The sequence below is a fragment of the Neolamprologus multifasciatus genome, chromosome 7 (assembly GCF_963576455.1).
Source record: "Neolamprologus multifasciatus chromosome 7, fNeoMul1.2, whole genome shotgun sequence".
Lineage (NCBI taxonomy): Eukaryota > Metazoa > Chordata > Actinopteri > Cichliformes > Cichlidae > Neolamprologus > Neolamprologus multifasciatus.
In genome coordinates this window covers 15,649,021-15,665,199 of record NC_140445.1, presented here as the reverse complement: position 1 = coordinate 15,665,199, position 16,179 = coordinate 15,649,021, and the positions used below count along the sequence as shown (strand labels likewise).

The 16,179-nt window shown below is 40.8% G+C and overlaps 2 protein-coding genes across 5 annotated transcripts in view; both read left to right on the top strand.

Moving 5' to 3' along the window:
• The first annotated feature begins 291 nt into the window (after positions 1-291).
• dck (deoxycytidine kinase) lies at positions 292-5,353 on the top strand. Its single transcript, XM_085164888.1, has 7 exons — positions 292-525; positions 818-933; positions 2,912-3,105; positions 3,411-3,558; positions 3,712-3,827; positions 4,165-4,264; positions 4,858-5,353. Exons 1-7 carry the CDS (start codon positions 435-437, stop codon positions 4,882-4,884), a joined length of 792 nt encoding a protein of 263 aa, XP_085021014.1. The 5' UTR covers positions 292-434; the 3' UTR covers positions 4,885-5,353.
• A 308-nt stretch (positions 5,354-5,661) lies between these two features.
• The window catches only part of LOC146513994 (electrogenic sodium bicarbonate cotransporter 1-like), a 37,670-nt gene continuing 27,152 nt past the window's right edge, over positions 5,662-16,179 (top strand). For 2 of the 4 annotated variants that reach the window (XM_085164876.1, XM_085164877.1), the window contains exons 1-3: positions 5,664-6,001; positions 10,723-10,796; positions 11,641-11,808. In XM_085164876.1, coding sequence (XP_085021002.1) covers positions 5,982-6,001; positions 10,723-10,796; positions 11,641-11,808 — 262 coding nt within the window. In that variant the 5' untranslated portion in view covers positions 5,664-5,981. Of the gene's footprint in view, positions 6,002-10,722; positions 10,797-11,640; positions 11,809-16,179 lie in introns of all 4 variants that reach the window. The other 2 variants (XM_085164874.1, XM_085164875.1) reach the window with 2 other exon arrangements.

Genomic DNA, 16,179 nt, shown 5'->3' with positions numbered 1-16,179 from the left:
AACTAAACAAATTTTACATATAAAATACAATGAAATTAGATATTTGAAAATACTATTGGACTACATTATTGTAGATATCAGCATAAAAATAGTTGCACAGCTCACCAGTTACAACATTGAACTCGTGTTTACGCATCCATACGTGATTATATAATACAATAATTCAAAGCTCAAATGACTTTACTTTAGGGAAATGAGCGTATTGCTAATTTATCTGTCTGTTTCAGTGGGAATTACACGTTTCGTCTTCTTTTTTTTAAATTATTGACGTAAACAACAGCTGCTTCCGGGGCGGATACACGGCTGTGCTAACTTCCGCTTCCTAACGTTGAGCGCGAAATCTAAAACAACAAGCTGACATCCTAGCAGCTGCCGCAACATCCTAAGGAATATTTTAAAGATCGTTTTAAAAATATTTAATAATTTTTGCGAAGATGTCTTTTACTCCAAAAAGGCCATGCCCAGACCCAATGAACGACTCGATGGAGAAGAGAATAAAGCGGATTTCTATCGAGGGGAACATCGGTGAGTGCTGCAGCTTATTGCAAAAGTCACATTTAACAAAACAAAAAGTTCAGTTTAAAGGTTTAATGTCCGCAGATGGATGTCAGGTGCTGCTTGGGGTACCTGTGTGTAACAGTATACAGCTTCAGACGATGTACTCCTAATGTACTACTTTTGCCGCCAATTTGCTACTAGACTATTCTTCTTCTAAGAAAATATTAAACGATATTGCACCTGTGTGACGCATAGCTACGTCGATGCAGTACGCTATATGACACGAGTGAACTTTAATTTGTGCTTCTTTTGCGTTCAGCGGCAGGCAAATCTACCTTTGTTCGCCTCTTGGAGCAGGAGAGCGCGGACTGGGAGGTGGTACCAGAGCCGATCGCCAGGTGGTGCAATGTTCAAACAACTGGCAGCGACTTTGAGGTATTAAAATAAAATAAGATTCTATATTACAGTCGTTTAAAAAAAACATTTCTGATGTTTACATAAAATCTGCTTTCTTGTCAGTTTATGGCAAATTTGTGAGTAATTTAATAACCAGCACATTATCGTGCATGCGTGCATTCAGGAAGACGTGGGGAAACTCCCCATCTGTATTTAGAGTGCAGCTGCTGTCTGCCCTTATACAGTATCTGCGTGGCCACTTACCCAGAGGGACAGATGGTCCCACTGTGGGCGGATGATTGTATCATCATCATCAGGCCAAACATCTGACCTCCCACACAACTGGAGACCTGTAACCTCACTTTCAGCCTAATATTCATGGTCTCTACATGCCATAAGGATCCCCCACCCTACCCCCAGCTACCAGGCAGTGAGAGGGATATTGAGATACCCATCTCCATATCACCCAAAGATGCTTAAACAACAATGGAATGAAAAGCAGACTGGTGTGTTGCATTTGCACTGTTGTTATATTATGGATGACTGGATACAAGTTACCAGTCATCCATAATAAGTTAGGTAGATCCTTCATTGTTTCATTCAGCCCAGCATCGCCAGCAAAGGTGGGAATCATCAGACAACCCAAGATATATTACCACAATATGATATTATTGTGATTTTTTTTTTTTTTGATTGTATTGCAGTAACATATACTGCAATTTATCAAAATTTATTTTTTTTTCAAAAGTGATGTCCTCAAACGAGTGAACTTTAATTTGTGCTTCTTTTGCGTTCAGCAGCAGGCAAATCTACCTTTGTTAGATTTGCTAGATTTGTTGATAAAATTGTCAGTATCTGTCTTATTCAGTATTTTCACTTTGTGCTGCAACACCAGATTGTCGAGTATACCAACGCTGTCAGTAAAACCTGCCAGGAATGTTGCCATAAGACGGACAGACTAGGGTCATGGTTGCAATTAACTGTGGAAATGGTTGAAAGTCACACATTTGTTGCTGTCTGCGTAGACAGGAAGTCACATTTAACTTTTACATTTGCAGAAAGGTTGCTTCCTATCAGGCAACTGGTGCAGTTGCCCTGCAGTCAATCAAAATTAGTTGTGAGTGTGCAACACCCTCAAGCTCAGGGCGGCCATTTAGTTACCACTAGTTGCAATTTGTTGCAGAATGTGGGAAGAAAAAAAACCTACTCCTAGTGGCCAGTTTAAAGAAGGTAAACACTTCAAATAAAAATATATCATATCAGCTCACATGTACACTTTTTGTTGGTAATCCAATACATAGTGCAAAATGGTGTTGCCACGCTGTAAAATGATAGTAGGGAGGCACTATCAGAATACACTGCTTCTTCTGAACCATTCAAGGGTCCTCAACAAGTCTCCACTACTGCCACAACTTTTAAAGGCAGTGGTCAAAGCGCCCTCTGCCAGTCATTGGACAAAGTATTTTTGGAGAGCAATGCCAGTGAGGAACCCATCAAATTTAGAAAAATGGGTTAGTGCTTTTCTTATTTACTCACTTACTAATTGTGGGCTGAGATGTTTATGGAAAAGCCAGCTTTGTTCAGCAAAGGACAAAGCTTAAATAATTTACAATACATTGGTAAATAATAATAACTATCACTTGTATATGACACATTAAACTGTATAAAGTAAGATGCCTCAGGTTGTCTTAAAGGACCTGAGTTCAGTGCTTTAAAAAGACAGCATATGTGGCATAAAGTTGTATTCTGAAATTCTAAAAAATGTTATTTTGGTGAAAGGTAAAGAAACGTGTGCAAAGAGTTTGCATCAGTAGAGCTTGGTTGGTAAAAAATCAAATAGCTGCTGCTTTACCCATGTATTTGTCACATGCCTTTTTTTTTTTTTTTTTAACAATGGGGCTATGTCACAGCTTACAGTGATTCACCTTTTTGTTACACATGATGACAAAATGCTGCATTTATTATCTCTAAGTCATGAAGGTGTGTAAAATTAAACAATGGGATTTTTATGTTCTAGGAGCTGACCGCATCTCAGAGGAGTGGCGGGAATGTCCTGCAAATGATGTACGAGAAGCCAGGGCGGTGGGCTTACACTTTCCAGAGCTACGCCTGTATCAGCCGGGTGCGTGCCCAGATCAGATCAGCCAACGGGAAGCTCAGAGAGGCTGAGAATCCTGTGCAGTTCTTTGAGCGGTCCATCTACAGTGACAGGTATCGGACCTATTGATGAATATGTACGCTTGATAAAAATATTTTTCTCATTAGAAAGAATAATGGTGGTGAACTGTGCAAAAGTGTTAAAACGACTACCCAGAAAATACCTTTTTTCTTCACTGTGAACACAGTGTGGGAATTTTTACCAGGCTTTAGAAACCTTTGTAAGAATTCACTTCTTTCCCACCACAGAAACCAGCCTCTGATTTATTTAACCGCTCAAAACAATTACAATTTAAAACATCCTGTGATAAATGAAACAGAATTGCTCATCCTTTTTTTTTAAATTCATTATATCTTAGGTACATCTTTGCAGCCAACCTATATGAGAGTGATTGCATGAATGAGACCGAATGGTCTGTCTACCAGGACTGGCATGGGTGGCTGCACAACCAGTTTGGCAAACACATTGAGCTGGATGGCATTATCTACCTCAGAGCCTCACCAGAGGTAACCTCCTTCTTTGTACTGCACACGTTTATACCTAAATGACACTGTCATTTAATAGAAAGTTCTGCAATTTTCATCATTCATGATTTAAAAAAATTATAATAAAGCTCAAAATATGCAAAAAGTTCAGTGTTCTTCTTCTTTGGTGTACAGAGATGTTTAGAGCGGTTACACCTGAGAGGTAGAGAGGAAGAGCAAGACATCCCTCCGGAGTACTTGGAGAAACTTCACTTCAAGCATGAGAGCTGGCTGCAGCACAAGACGATGACGTAAGCAGACTGTTCAGTCAGAAACCGTGTGCATTTATATGAGGAAAACAGATGTACTTGTATGATAGGAGAGGCTTTGAATAAGCATTGGAAACCCCCTACTCCCCCATTCATGCAAAGGCTGGAGGGGGGGGGGGGGGGGGGGAGCGAAGGCTCGAACAGCGATACATGTGATCTTCATCTGCGTCATTGGCTTTGTGTGATGGGCTGTTTCTTTGCTCCATCATGTGTACATTTCCTTACAAAGTTTAATGTCTTCATTTCATTAAAAACAGTATGCAGTTTCCCACAACTATAACGTCTCTAACTGCATGTTCTAAATCATGTCTTCCCACAGCATGGAGTTTGAGTATCTCAATGACGTGCCGGTCATGACGCTTGACGTGAATGAAGATTTTAAGGGCGATAAAATCAAATGTGCTAACATGATCGAAAAGGTTGGTACCGTTTCAGCCTGCGTAAAGATCAGAAATCATCAAGTAATGCTTTCATTACTTTTCATATACTGCGTTTCCATGTATGTTTTTGCACGTTTCAATAAATCGCTGCATCTGCCTCATTTTCCTAGCAAAATGGAAATAAGCAATGAGTGGCTCAACAGGTTTGAGCAGCACTGTGTCAAAACACACTACTGTAAAAAGATGTTTCAGATTTACTCACTTGCTGTTATAAAAGAAGACAGTTTGGGCAAAATGCTGCATGAGACTGAGTTTCTTGTGCTTCAGGGCTCAGTGATGCAATAAAATGTGCTTGAGCACTGGCATTGGTACTTTTACTCAAGTAAACACACACTGCGCTTGTTCATGAACCAGTTTCATGTTGATGCTATCAGCTGTGGTTGACTCAGGCATTTATTTTCACATCCAACACAAAAAACCCTGTTCCACACACAACTTGGTGCTGTTACATAAACCCAGCTGTTATCCAAGAAGGGGAAGGGAAAAGAAATCCAAAGTAGTGATCTGTGCCTTTGTTGGTTTAGATTTTTATGCTAATTTGACGCCTTTTTTTTCTTCTTTTTTTTTTGTAGGTCAAAGAGTTCTTGAGCACGCTATGAACACCACCACAAATAAAAGAGTGAAGACTGGATGGCTTTTAAAGCATAGACAATGACAGTTACTTGTCTGTTCAATAACTGAAAAGAAAAGATATTGGGGGGGGGGGTTTGGTTGTTGTTTTTTTAAGTGTTGTGTATTTATCAGCATTAATGTGCACAAATGAGATTGTAATATATGTCCACTGATAACAATGACAGTAAACTTGTTATTTTTTTCCCCACCGATTGCACAAAATCAAGTGTCACGCGTGGTCTTTCTCCGCTCCAAATGTTTCTTGGCACTCTGCAGCTCTTCCAGAAGATGTCGCCAGTCTCCATTAAAGCTGCCCGGCTATTTCTGAGCGCTCAGCCTGCCTTTACCTGGTAGCTCCAATAGGATTTGACTAAAGCTATCTGACATTAGCTTCTTTCATTTTTACTTTTAATGCCTTTTTAAAAAGCAGAGTAGAATGGATCACCAAGGTGGAAACATCTCATGACTTTTTTTGTTTGCTTTTGCTCTTTTTGGCAGCTCCGGGTCCAAAATAAATACCCATCCTCAGCAAGTGTTCAAATGAATTATTTAAGTGTAACCTTTAGAATGTTGTTAGCAGGATTTGTTTATATATTTCCTGTTAAGCAATAAAAAACTGGTTTTTCATGTTTCTGTCTATGGTCAAAGTTGTTTTTGTGAAGTAATGGAGAGCCAATTTGTCAAGTTTTAGTCTTCTGCGCGCCTCCCAGCGCTAATGGTCTGACCTCCGCCCCCGTGGCGTCACGCAGGAGGAGGGATGGTACTTTAAATATGGGGAAAGAAACGCTACACACAAAGACTCCCGTGGCACTTCCAAACAGGCGCTTTGGACAAGATGTTACCTTGGCCTTGCGTGTGCGTTTCCATTTAGATATGTGGATTGTGCGTTTCCCGTTAGGTTTGATTTGTAGGGTCGAAGAGATCATCCCAGCGAGATAGCCGCAGCTCACGTACTTTAGTTTTAGGCACTTTGGGAGCGCAGCAGCTCGATTAGGCAACCGTTCTCAAACACGCACGACTCGAAACTGACGAGGAGGACAGGTGGACGCCACGCTGATCAGCCGCGAAGGGGAAACTTGTCACCATGAGTTCCGACAAGAGCAAGTAAGTGTCTGATCGTCAAGTGTTAACTTGTGAAACTAAAAGCTATGCACGTTTGAAGTTTTACCTCGTAGCTTTCGGTCCTCGGGTTTTTGGGGAGATTTGTTTAGTTGTTTCCTGTCAAGTGTTGAGTCGGTGAACGAGGCGTCAGGAATGTCGCTCACTAGAAAACGAAGTAGTCACGTTCAAAGCATTGTGCCAGTGTGCGTAAAGCTGGAATTTCTGTTGTTTCTGAGTTTAGTGGATCGCTGATGCCATGCCATAGTAACGCCACGTGCAAGCTATTTATAAGAGTACTGATCTTTCTGAAAAGCGTTCATTCATTCCAGCGACAACCTTGGATAGATAAGACACACACTGTGGCTATGAACGGGCTAATCTATTTTCCAAGAAGCTGTCGCTATTAATTAGAGAGGAGGAGAGCGCAAGGCAAGTGTCGGAGATGTATTGCATTGCATCTTTCTGAATAAAGCCGTGCGTCATGCGTAATGCGCCAGACTGCACTTTCCCCGTAGCGGACGGGTATCCCATCCAATCCACTGGGCCCAGTTGTATAGACTTCGCAGTAATGTTAAACAGGGAAGATTCACGGAGTCTGCAGTTTCCTTACAAGCATCTAATTCACGGTAACAAGTTATTTTAGATGGATGTTTTTGGCTTGAAAATGTAATTGCATCGGAATTGGCGAGGCACAGTCCCTCAGAGCGAGCGTGACGCCCCCTCCAAGTAACAACGAACGAAACCTGAAATGACCTATTGTGCCGTGCCTTGTCAGCAGCAGAAATAAAAGTGACCGCCGATTCCTCGTTCTTGTGTCTTTCCCGGAGACAGACGTCTGGTTTTGTAACAGGGAAACGTTTTCTCTATTCTTTTTGTTCTGTTTCACCCGCACCTTCACTTCACATTCAGGCTCAGCAGTGGTGTGGTAGTGGAAGTCACAATAGCCCCACTTGAGCGTTAATTGGGTGGCTATATCTGAGAAATATTAAGCTGAAAAGTATGTTGTGATAACAATACCAATATAATGGTTGTATTATTGCAACAATTTGATTAAAAATATATAGGTATATGCTTCATATTATGGCCTACTCTCAGCCTGAGGAATTGCCAAATGGCTAATTATCAAGTTATATACCTAATGCTGATCACCTATATGTCTTCCTCTGTCCTTCAAGTAATGGTGCAGAAGTTAACTGCAACCAGCAAAATCCGCTGTTTTATGCTTACCTGTTAAACTTTCATGTGGGTATTGCCGCCCAGAAGATCAGCTTTAGCTTGAGTATCACTTTAAGGCTTGAAACTCACTGCCGTACACCTTTTTTTTTTCTTTCTTTCTGTTTTTTGCCCTGATGGCCATGAGGGCATCTGCCCTCATGGCCAACCTGGCTGGTTGGACTGGGTGCGTCATTCTGTAAAGAGATGGGGATGATCCTTGATCCCAAACAGCTGATCCCGGCTCCTCAGCACTGACAGGTTTATCCAGACGCCTGAGGTCACCAAGAACTGAAGCAGAATCGAAAGTTCAGGAGTGAGAAATGGATGCAACTGGTTGCTCAGATCTTCACCCAGATTATTATTCTTATTATTACTATTCTTATTATTATTGATTAATCAAGCAGAGGAAGCCATAAAAGGAAATGGGGGGGACAAGATCAAGTAATTTCCTGCATTTAAAATGACTTGAATGAGGAGATGTAGGATCCAATCGACTATGTTGACCTGATTTTAAACTCGGCAAGTCATTTTGACTTTTCTGAGTTATACCAAAAAGCAGATTTAAAGATTCTACTCTCTTTGAAGCACTTACCATATTTCTTTTTCCATTTGACACCCAATTCAAAACAGGAATGATGTGTTCCCCTCCTGCATCCAGGATGTCTGTAAACCACCTGTGGCCTGTTTCTCATGGTTAGTCGAGCCCTGTCTGAGGCCGCAGTGTGCAGTGATTAACACGGCTCTGTGAACTTGCCTTAGCCAGCAGTAAAACCTGAAACATGAGCTTTCTTTGCTCTTCTGTGTGCTCACCGGTTTCCCTGATGACCCTCTCTCTGTGCTACATGAGTTGCCTTCATGCATACTGCTGCATCACCAGTTCTTTGGTACCTGCTGCAGAAGTAAATACCCAAGCTGGGTTCTTAGAGAGATCCTGAATCGTAGCTCCTGTCTGTACAGCCATTGTGCAAGAATGAATTAAAAATGATAGTGTTGACTCTATGTGCACGGAACAGTGTGGAAACTTAGCCTCGGTCACTTTTAAATTTTTTTTTCATATTTAAGAAAAAAAGAGCAACAAAAAGAAGGTACAGAGGTTAAGGATTGAATATATAAACTTGGCACTTAACCCAACCACTCCTCGACACCCATTTGATCTGGGAGCTGGTTGCATCTGTTATCATCAGTGTTGTGCTCCTATGTTCTTAGGGCCAGAGATCATATCCACTAGGGAGATCCAGATGAGCTCGGAGTGCAATCAAAGGAACACGTTGTATCCTTCCTGACTTTGTTTATTTAGCGGTTTTGCGCACTGCTCCCATTCCTTCTGTGCTGTCTCATCGTTGGCCTCACATTGTTCAGTAGCAAATTTAAACTGCTCACGTGTTTATTTTGCATTCTTTGTGTGCATCCCGAAGCAAATATTTATTTTTGGTTTATTGGAAAAAAAATGCTGCCAAAGCAGCTGCCAGAGTGGAAAAATACAAATTTGATTGTGACACGCATGTTTAGTTTTACTGCAGTTTGACGCAGTAAATTGACACACAGGCACAGGGTAAGTCTTTACTTACCCTTTATAGCTCAGCACAGTGGAATATAAAGGCAGCCTGTTTTTTTTGTTTTGTTTTTTTTCCCCATCTTTTTATGGTGTATTGTTTTCTGTATTCAGTGTTGAAAATAATTATCCACATTACCGGGTGAGCTAAGTAGCAAGTTGGAAGCAAGAGTGAGGGGTGGCTTGAGACTTTTTATTCCCAAGCAAAACATGACTGTCTACCTGGTGGAGCAAGCAAAGCAGTGAGACGTTTTTTGTAGTTGGTCACCAGGTTTGGAGACTGACTAGGCCACTCCATGACCTTAATGTGACCTATCCATGACCCATCATCAGTGTTCTAGCTGAGGGAAGTAGGTTGGCACATGACCCCACCCATTGGCTCCTCAAAGTGGTGAAGTGGTCCTGTACCCTTTGTAGAACAATAGCCCAAAGCATAATGCTTCCACCTCCATGCGTGACTGTGTTGACGGTGTTCTTTGGGACGTACTTAGGATTTCTCTTCCTCCAAACATGGCAAGTTGAGTTGATGCTGGTGAGGGTAGAAGTACATTTACCTTGTTGAGCAGGGGAAACCTGCCGGCACTGCAAGACCTTGATGCATTATATTGAAGTTTGTTACTGATGGTGTTAATTAACAAGCTATTCCTGTGTAGTTTTGGAGTGATCCAATAGGCAGTAAAAGTTTAAATATAAAGCAAGTGCCAATCGGACATTTTGCACAGTGGATCAAAATTCTGAAAAAATTGGCACTTAATCATTCCATCACTCTTGACAAAATCCCCAACTGTATTTTACGGATGGCTATAGACTCTCACTGCTGTACCTCTCACCTGATGTACATATTGATGATGATTTGAAGCAAAAATTTCAAATTTTGATTCATTATTCCATAAAACCTGATTTTTGCATTCCAGTGCTCATTTGATTTGGCATATGCTGGCCTTTTCTCCATGTTTTCCTTCCTTAAGAATGGCCTTTGGGGAGCCACCCTTCTACTGAGACTTTTTTCATTGTTTCTTAATGACATGACTTTCAGATACTGTTCATCTGCTACGGAAAAAAGATTGGGTGTGCCACTTTTTCTTTTGCCCTGCATTTGTCCTGTTTCCTCAAATTCTTTAAGGACACACTGCAGACCATGCTGAGATATGCAAAGACTTTAGGTGATAGCTCTTTGGGACTCACCTTGTTGGTGCAAAAACACTGTTTTATGCCTGTAACTGCCTTATCTTTTGGGATATGGGGACAAATTGTGTGTTTTTTGCAACAGACTGTTAGCAACAAAATACCCTAAAGATACATTTTAAAATTAATTCTTTGCTAAGTTGTCTGTTATGTTTACACACAATACTGTTTCATCTTTTTTTTTTCAGTTAGGTGCTTTTGTTTGGTTTTTTTTAATGTTTGAACGATTCATAGGTCAGTGTTAAGTGGCTTGCCAAAGAAACCCTTCCTGTAAAAATGGTCAGTTACTAGACTGAAAATCAGTGAAAAAGCAACCAAAGTCCAAAGAACACCTTTGAAAGGCATTCAAAAATCCTGGTGAATGATTTTTCAAGAGTCTGGCTTCTTGGAAGCAAGAATGAGGGGTGGCTTGAGACTTTTTGCACTGCATCCCTCAATAAAACCTGAAATGAAATTTGTGCTAACGTTATATATATATTTATAGATAGATAGATAGATCTTGGAATGCAGATGTTACTTTAATATCCAACAACATTTCACACTGAATAAGAATCTTTTTTCAGGATTGTGTTTCACAGTAAGTTGAATTTCACTCTGATGGTCATAAAAGTGACATTACATTACAGTACTTTTTTTTCTACTTTGGAGCAGCTGTGTAGAGGTGTGATAGTGGATACAGTGGTCAGAGGATGTTGAATATGGAGCCATAAGTCATCCTAACCCATGTCATGATCTTTATGTAGCATTTTTAATTCTTTTTTGTTCCTTTTAGAATGGAGGATGAGGCGGTCTTGGACAGAGGAGCCTCGTTTGTCAAACATATCTGTGATGAAGAGGAAGTGGAAGGTAAAGACACATTGCAGCCCACTATCTTTAGCTTTACGTGATAAGTGTAATGTGTTCCCATTTTTTCCACACGTACTATATGCAGCCCTGTGCAAGCAAATGTGAAACCAGTCATTTCTTTCACCCTCCAGAGTGTCAGTGCAGAATTAGACATATAGGATAAACATTATCCACTTCGTCTAACGTTTCTGTACAGGAAGATGTCTCTTCAAGTTGTCTAATCCTGTCCAGTTCTGGCTGTCAGCTAAACCCGCAAAAGAATGCATCTGGAGACACCCATATGAATTTACTGAGGCATCCACATACTTCACAAAACCACTTCTTTTAGATGAACACAAAGCAAAAATACTTGGGGATTATGTCGAGCTGCTTGTGTGTAAGCAGTAGCTGCAAGAGCCTCCTGTGCTCGCCTGCACAGGAGTCTGAAAGAAGAGCGTGGTTTTGTGTTGGCCTTTTGTTTTCTACAAGAAAACAAGGCTAACCATCAAGTATGAAAGATTATTTAACCCTAAAATAAATGTTTGTGAAATGCATGGGTGACGAAATCTCAGTCTTCTCACACCCACTATTCTTTCTAATTACTTCCTGGAGACATTAAATCATCATTTCCTGCACGAGTCTCTGTGTAGGAAGTCACTGGCATTTCTTTAATTTTGCAATTTGATGGCATACTGTGAGAGGAAATAGAAATGTTTTAACATTTCACACTACATCACACTACAGCTGCAGTTTTTCTCCTGTCGGTGGACGATGCAGATTACCCAGCTTTTGGGATTAAAGTGATTTATTTTCTCTCCCGTGTTTGTCATCTGATCTGCTTGCTCTCTGCTTTATGTTGTGACAGGTCATCACACTGTGTACATCGGTGTCCACGTTCCCAAGAGCTACCACAGGAGGAGGCGCCACAGACGCAGGCCTAGCCACAAGGAGAAGCGGGAACGACCTGAACAGAGCGCAGAAGGGTCCAAGTCCGACGGGGAGAATGTAGACGTGAGCGTCCTCAAACCTCTCAGTGAGTCGTGGTGACACTAACATGACGTTTAGTAAAAACAGTGTGCATGAAATCATCTATGAGAGCCACGTTGGTGATGGATAAATCGCTCCTGTGATCAGTTTTAAGTCAGCTGGATTAAGTCCAGTGCAAATTACAGCCTACAAGATATCAGTTTTCCCTAGTAAGGAGGCAGAGCAATGAGGGGTGGGTGGGGTGCGAGGGGCTCTTTCTTTAAGCAGCAGCCTGCACTCAAGTGAATAAAGGGAGCAGGGGAATGGGAACATGCTGAGCACTAATCTGAAAATGACACTGGAATAGCTTAATGTGTGTAAAGTAAACAAAAAGGGGGGGGGGGGGTGTTACCTGTCACCTGATGATTAAACACGGCACTCTGAGATTTGTGGGAAAGGATTCTCAGAAGCTAATTCAATTCAATTCAATTCAATTTTATTTATATAGCGCCAAATCACAACAAATGTCGCCTCAAGGCGCTTCATAGATACAGAGAAAAGCCCAACAATCATATGACCCCCTATGAGCAAGCACTTTGGCGACAGTGGGAAGGAAAAACTCCCTTTTAACAGGAAGAAACCTCCGGCAGAACCAGGCTCAGGGAGGGGCGGCCATCTGCTGCGACCGGTTGGGGTGAGAGAAGGAAGACAGGATAAAGACATGCTGTGGAAGAGAGACAGAGATTAATAACAGATACGATTCAATACAGAGAGGTCTGTTAACACATAGTGAGTGAGAAAGGTGACTGGAAAGGAAAAACTCAATGCATCATGGGAATCCCCCGGCAGCCTACATCTATTGCAGCATAACTAAGGGAGGATTCAGGGTCACCTGGTCCAACCCTAACTATATGCTTTAGCAAAAAGGAAGGTTTTAAGCCTAATCTTAAAAGTAGAGATAGTGTCTGTCTCCTGAATCCAAACTGGAAGCTGGTTCCACAGAAGAGGGGCCTGAAAACTGAAGGCTCTCCCTCCCATTCTACTTTTAAATACTCTAGGAACAACAAGTAGGCCTGCAGAGCGAGAGCGAAGTGCTCTAATAGGGTAATATGGTACTACAAGGTCATTAAGATAAGATGGGGCCTGATTATTTAAGACCTTGTATGTGAGGAGCAGGATTTTGAATTCAATTCTGGATTTAACAGGAAGCCAATGAAGGGAAGCCAAAACAGGAGAAATATGCTCTCTCTTTCTAGTCCCTGTCAGTACTCTTGCTGCAGCATTTTGGATTAACTGAAGGCTTTTCAGTGAGTTTTTTGGACATCCTGATAATAATGAATTGCAGTAGTCCAGCCTGGAAGTAATAAATGCATGAACTAGTTTTTCAGCGTCACTCTGAGACAGGATATTTCTAATTTTAGAGATGTTGCACAAATGGAAGAACGCAGTCTTACATATTTGTTTAATATGTGCGTTGAAGGACATATCCTGGTCAAAAATGACTCCAAGGTTCCTCACAGTGTTACTGGAGGCCAAGGTAATGCCATCCAGAGTAAGAATCTGGTTAGATACCATATTTCTAAGCTTTTCAGCGCCGAGTACAATGACCTCAGTTTTATCTGAGTTAAGAAGCAGAAAGTTAGTGGCCATCCAAGTCTTTATGTCTTTAAGACATTCCTGCAGTTTAACTAATTGGTGTGTGTTATCTGGCTTCATGGACAGATAGAGCTGGGTGTCATCTGCATAGCAGTGAAAATGTATGCTATGTCTTCTAATGATGCTGCCTAGGGGAAGCATGTATAATGTAAACAGAATTGGTCCTAGCACTGAACCCTGTGGAACTCCATAATTAACCTCAGTGTGTGAAGAGGACTCTCCATTTACATGCACAAATTGGAGTCTATTAGATAGATATGATACAAACCACTGCAGTGCAATACCTGTAATACCTACAGCATGTTCTAATCGCTCTAATAGAATATTATGGTCAACAGTATCGAATGCTGCACTAAGGTCAAGAAGGACAAGCACAGAGATGAGTCCACTGTCAGAGGCCATAAGAAGATCATTTGTAACCTTCACTAAAGCTGTTTCTGTGCTGTGATGAACTCTGAAACCTGACTGAAACTCTTCAAATAAACCATTCCTCTGCAGATGATCTGTTAGCTGTTTGACAACTACTCTTTCAAGGATTTTTGATATGAAAGGAAGGTTGGAGATTGGCCTATAATTAGCTAAGACTGCTGGGTCTAGAGATGGCTTTTTGAGTAAAGGTTTAACTGCAGCCACCTTGAAGGCCTGTGGTACATAGCCGATTATTAGAGATAGGTTGATCATATATAAGATCGAAGAATTAATCAATGGCAGGACTTCTTTGAGCAGTTTTGTAGGAATGGGGTCTAAAAGACACGTTGATGGTTTGGAGGAAGTAATTATTGAAGTTAACTCAGAAAGATCGATTGGAAAAAAAGAGTCTAACTTAACATCAATGGAACTAAGAGTAGCTGTAGATAATATTACATCTGTGGGATGATTCTTGGTAATTTTTTCTCTAATGATAAAAATTTTATTTGTGAAGAAGTTCATGAAGTCATCACTAGTTAACGTTAAAGGGATGGTTGGCTCAAAAGAGCTCTGACTTTTTGTCAGCCTGGCTACAGTGCTAAGTGGTAAAACGGAAGATTCGGCACAAATGGCAAGATATAGAGACATTAAACGAGATCCTTAAGACCAAATGACAAAGTAGCACTCATACGGTGTCTGTGTGGATGAAAAAGGACTGCAAGATTGTCAACAGTATTCTAATCTTACTGTTGCTATAGGGAAAATACACCCGGTCTGTCCCTATAGAGAGGCTTAGAAAGCTGACATGGTTGAACCATTAATCCCCTGATTGTTTTCTATAGCCTGAGGAATTATAACAGACAGAAATCGCATTTAATGAGGAAGAAGGGACATTTTTTTAATTAGGTAAAACAGGTGGGAAAATCTGAACCTCACAGTCTTCAATGGCAACACTATGATTTGGCTTCAGTGTACAGTAAATACGTGTAATTGTAATAGAGAGCCCCAAAGTTGTACCTCCTCTTGGGTAAATCATTTTTTTTGTTTTTGTTTCTAAGAGTCCCAAAACGTTACATCTGGTATGAGCAAGATTCACAATTATCATTACTGGAATTCACCATAAAATGATGCTGGAAACTGGTACAATAAGATGGTGAATTTGTTGTGTGTGGCGGTGTCGGATACATTCGAGCAAGGGATTTGCCGCTTGACTCATCAGGGCATGTGTGAACAATGACAACAGGGCCACAAAGGCCAATAGGATCAAGGCAAACTGGTATTTCCACTGATATTTAAAGTTCAGATGAATCCTTAAAGGGTACCTGTTCAGTTTCATATTTAAACCTGAGACTCCAAATAGTTTCTTTAGGTCATAGGTGTCAAACTCTGGCCCGTGGGCCAAATTTGGCCCGCAGCCTAATTACATTTGGCCCGCAAAGCCATACCAAATTACTATTAGAGCTGGCCTACTGGTATTATACAGCTAATATATATATTGTTTCATATTAAGCTTTGCTTGTTCCATATTCAGTTTTTCAGCAAAACTTGTTTGAGTCCATAAGAAGAGATTCATTCTTAAATCTGGAGGAAGATTTTTTTTTTTTTCAGTAAATATTAATGTTAGCCCGCGACCTTGTTCCAGTTTTGAATTTTGGCCCACTGTGTATTTGAGTTTGACACCCCTGCTTTAGGTGATCTGACGTTCAGAATAACCCTTATTTAGCTCACTATCAAAAGCTAGTTTTTCTGCCAGGCTTGCATCAGTACATGTATATCAGTAGAAGTTTACACAGCCAGTAAAAGAGGAAAGGGCACGACTTTCAACATGTTTTTATAGGCCAGGCACTTTAACTCACATTAATATCAATCATAGGGGCTTTTATTGGAAACATATAAATTTAAAAGGAAAAGAATTGAAAGGCAAGGCAGCACTTTACATCAAAGGAATGAACGGCCCCACCTGCGATTCACAGCGACTACTTGTGGCCTTTTATGTTGTTAATGGTTCTTTGGACGTAGCAAACAACCATGTGTTGTGACACATCTTTCACCCTCAGTTAATGGTTCAGATCAGTATAAGTGCGGCAGATAGGAAATAAAAACTTTCCATTTCTTAAAACGTACACCCTGTAGAGACCGTTACACGTAAGGTGCGTATTTGTCCAACAGTCACCACAAGGCACAAATGGAATTTCTCAAACAACCAGTAAATAAATCTAAATCTAAAACCATATGAACATGCAAACGTGTGCAAAAACTGGCCTCGATCATGCAGTTTCTGTATGGAAATGCACAGAAAAAGAAACAATACTTTTAATTTGAAGTAAATATTTGAATCAGTCGCCATATAGATATTGCAAATCATGGTAGCCTA

Coding starts and splice junctions, on each gene's coding strand:
- dck (XM_085164888.1), top strand. CDS start 435: ATGTCTTTTACTCCAAAAAGGCCATGCCCAGACCCAATGAACGACTCG. Junction 3,828..4,164: donor CTGCAGCACAAGACGATGAC/GTAAGCAGACTG, acceptor GTCTTCCCACAG/CATGGAGTTTGAGTATCTCA. Junction 4,265..4,857: donor GTGCTAACATGATCGAAAAG/GTTGGTACCGTT, acceptor TTTTTTTTGTAG/GTCAAAGAGTTCTTGAGCAC.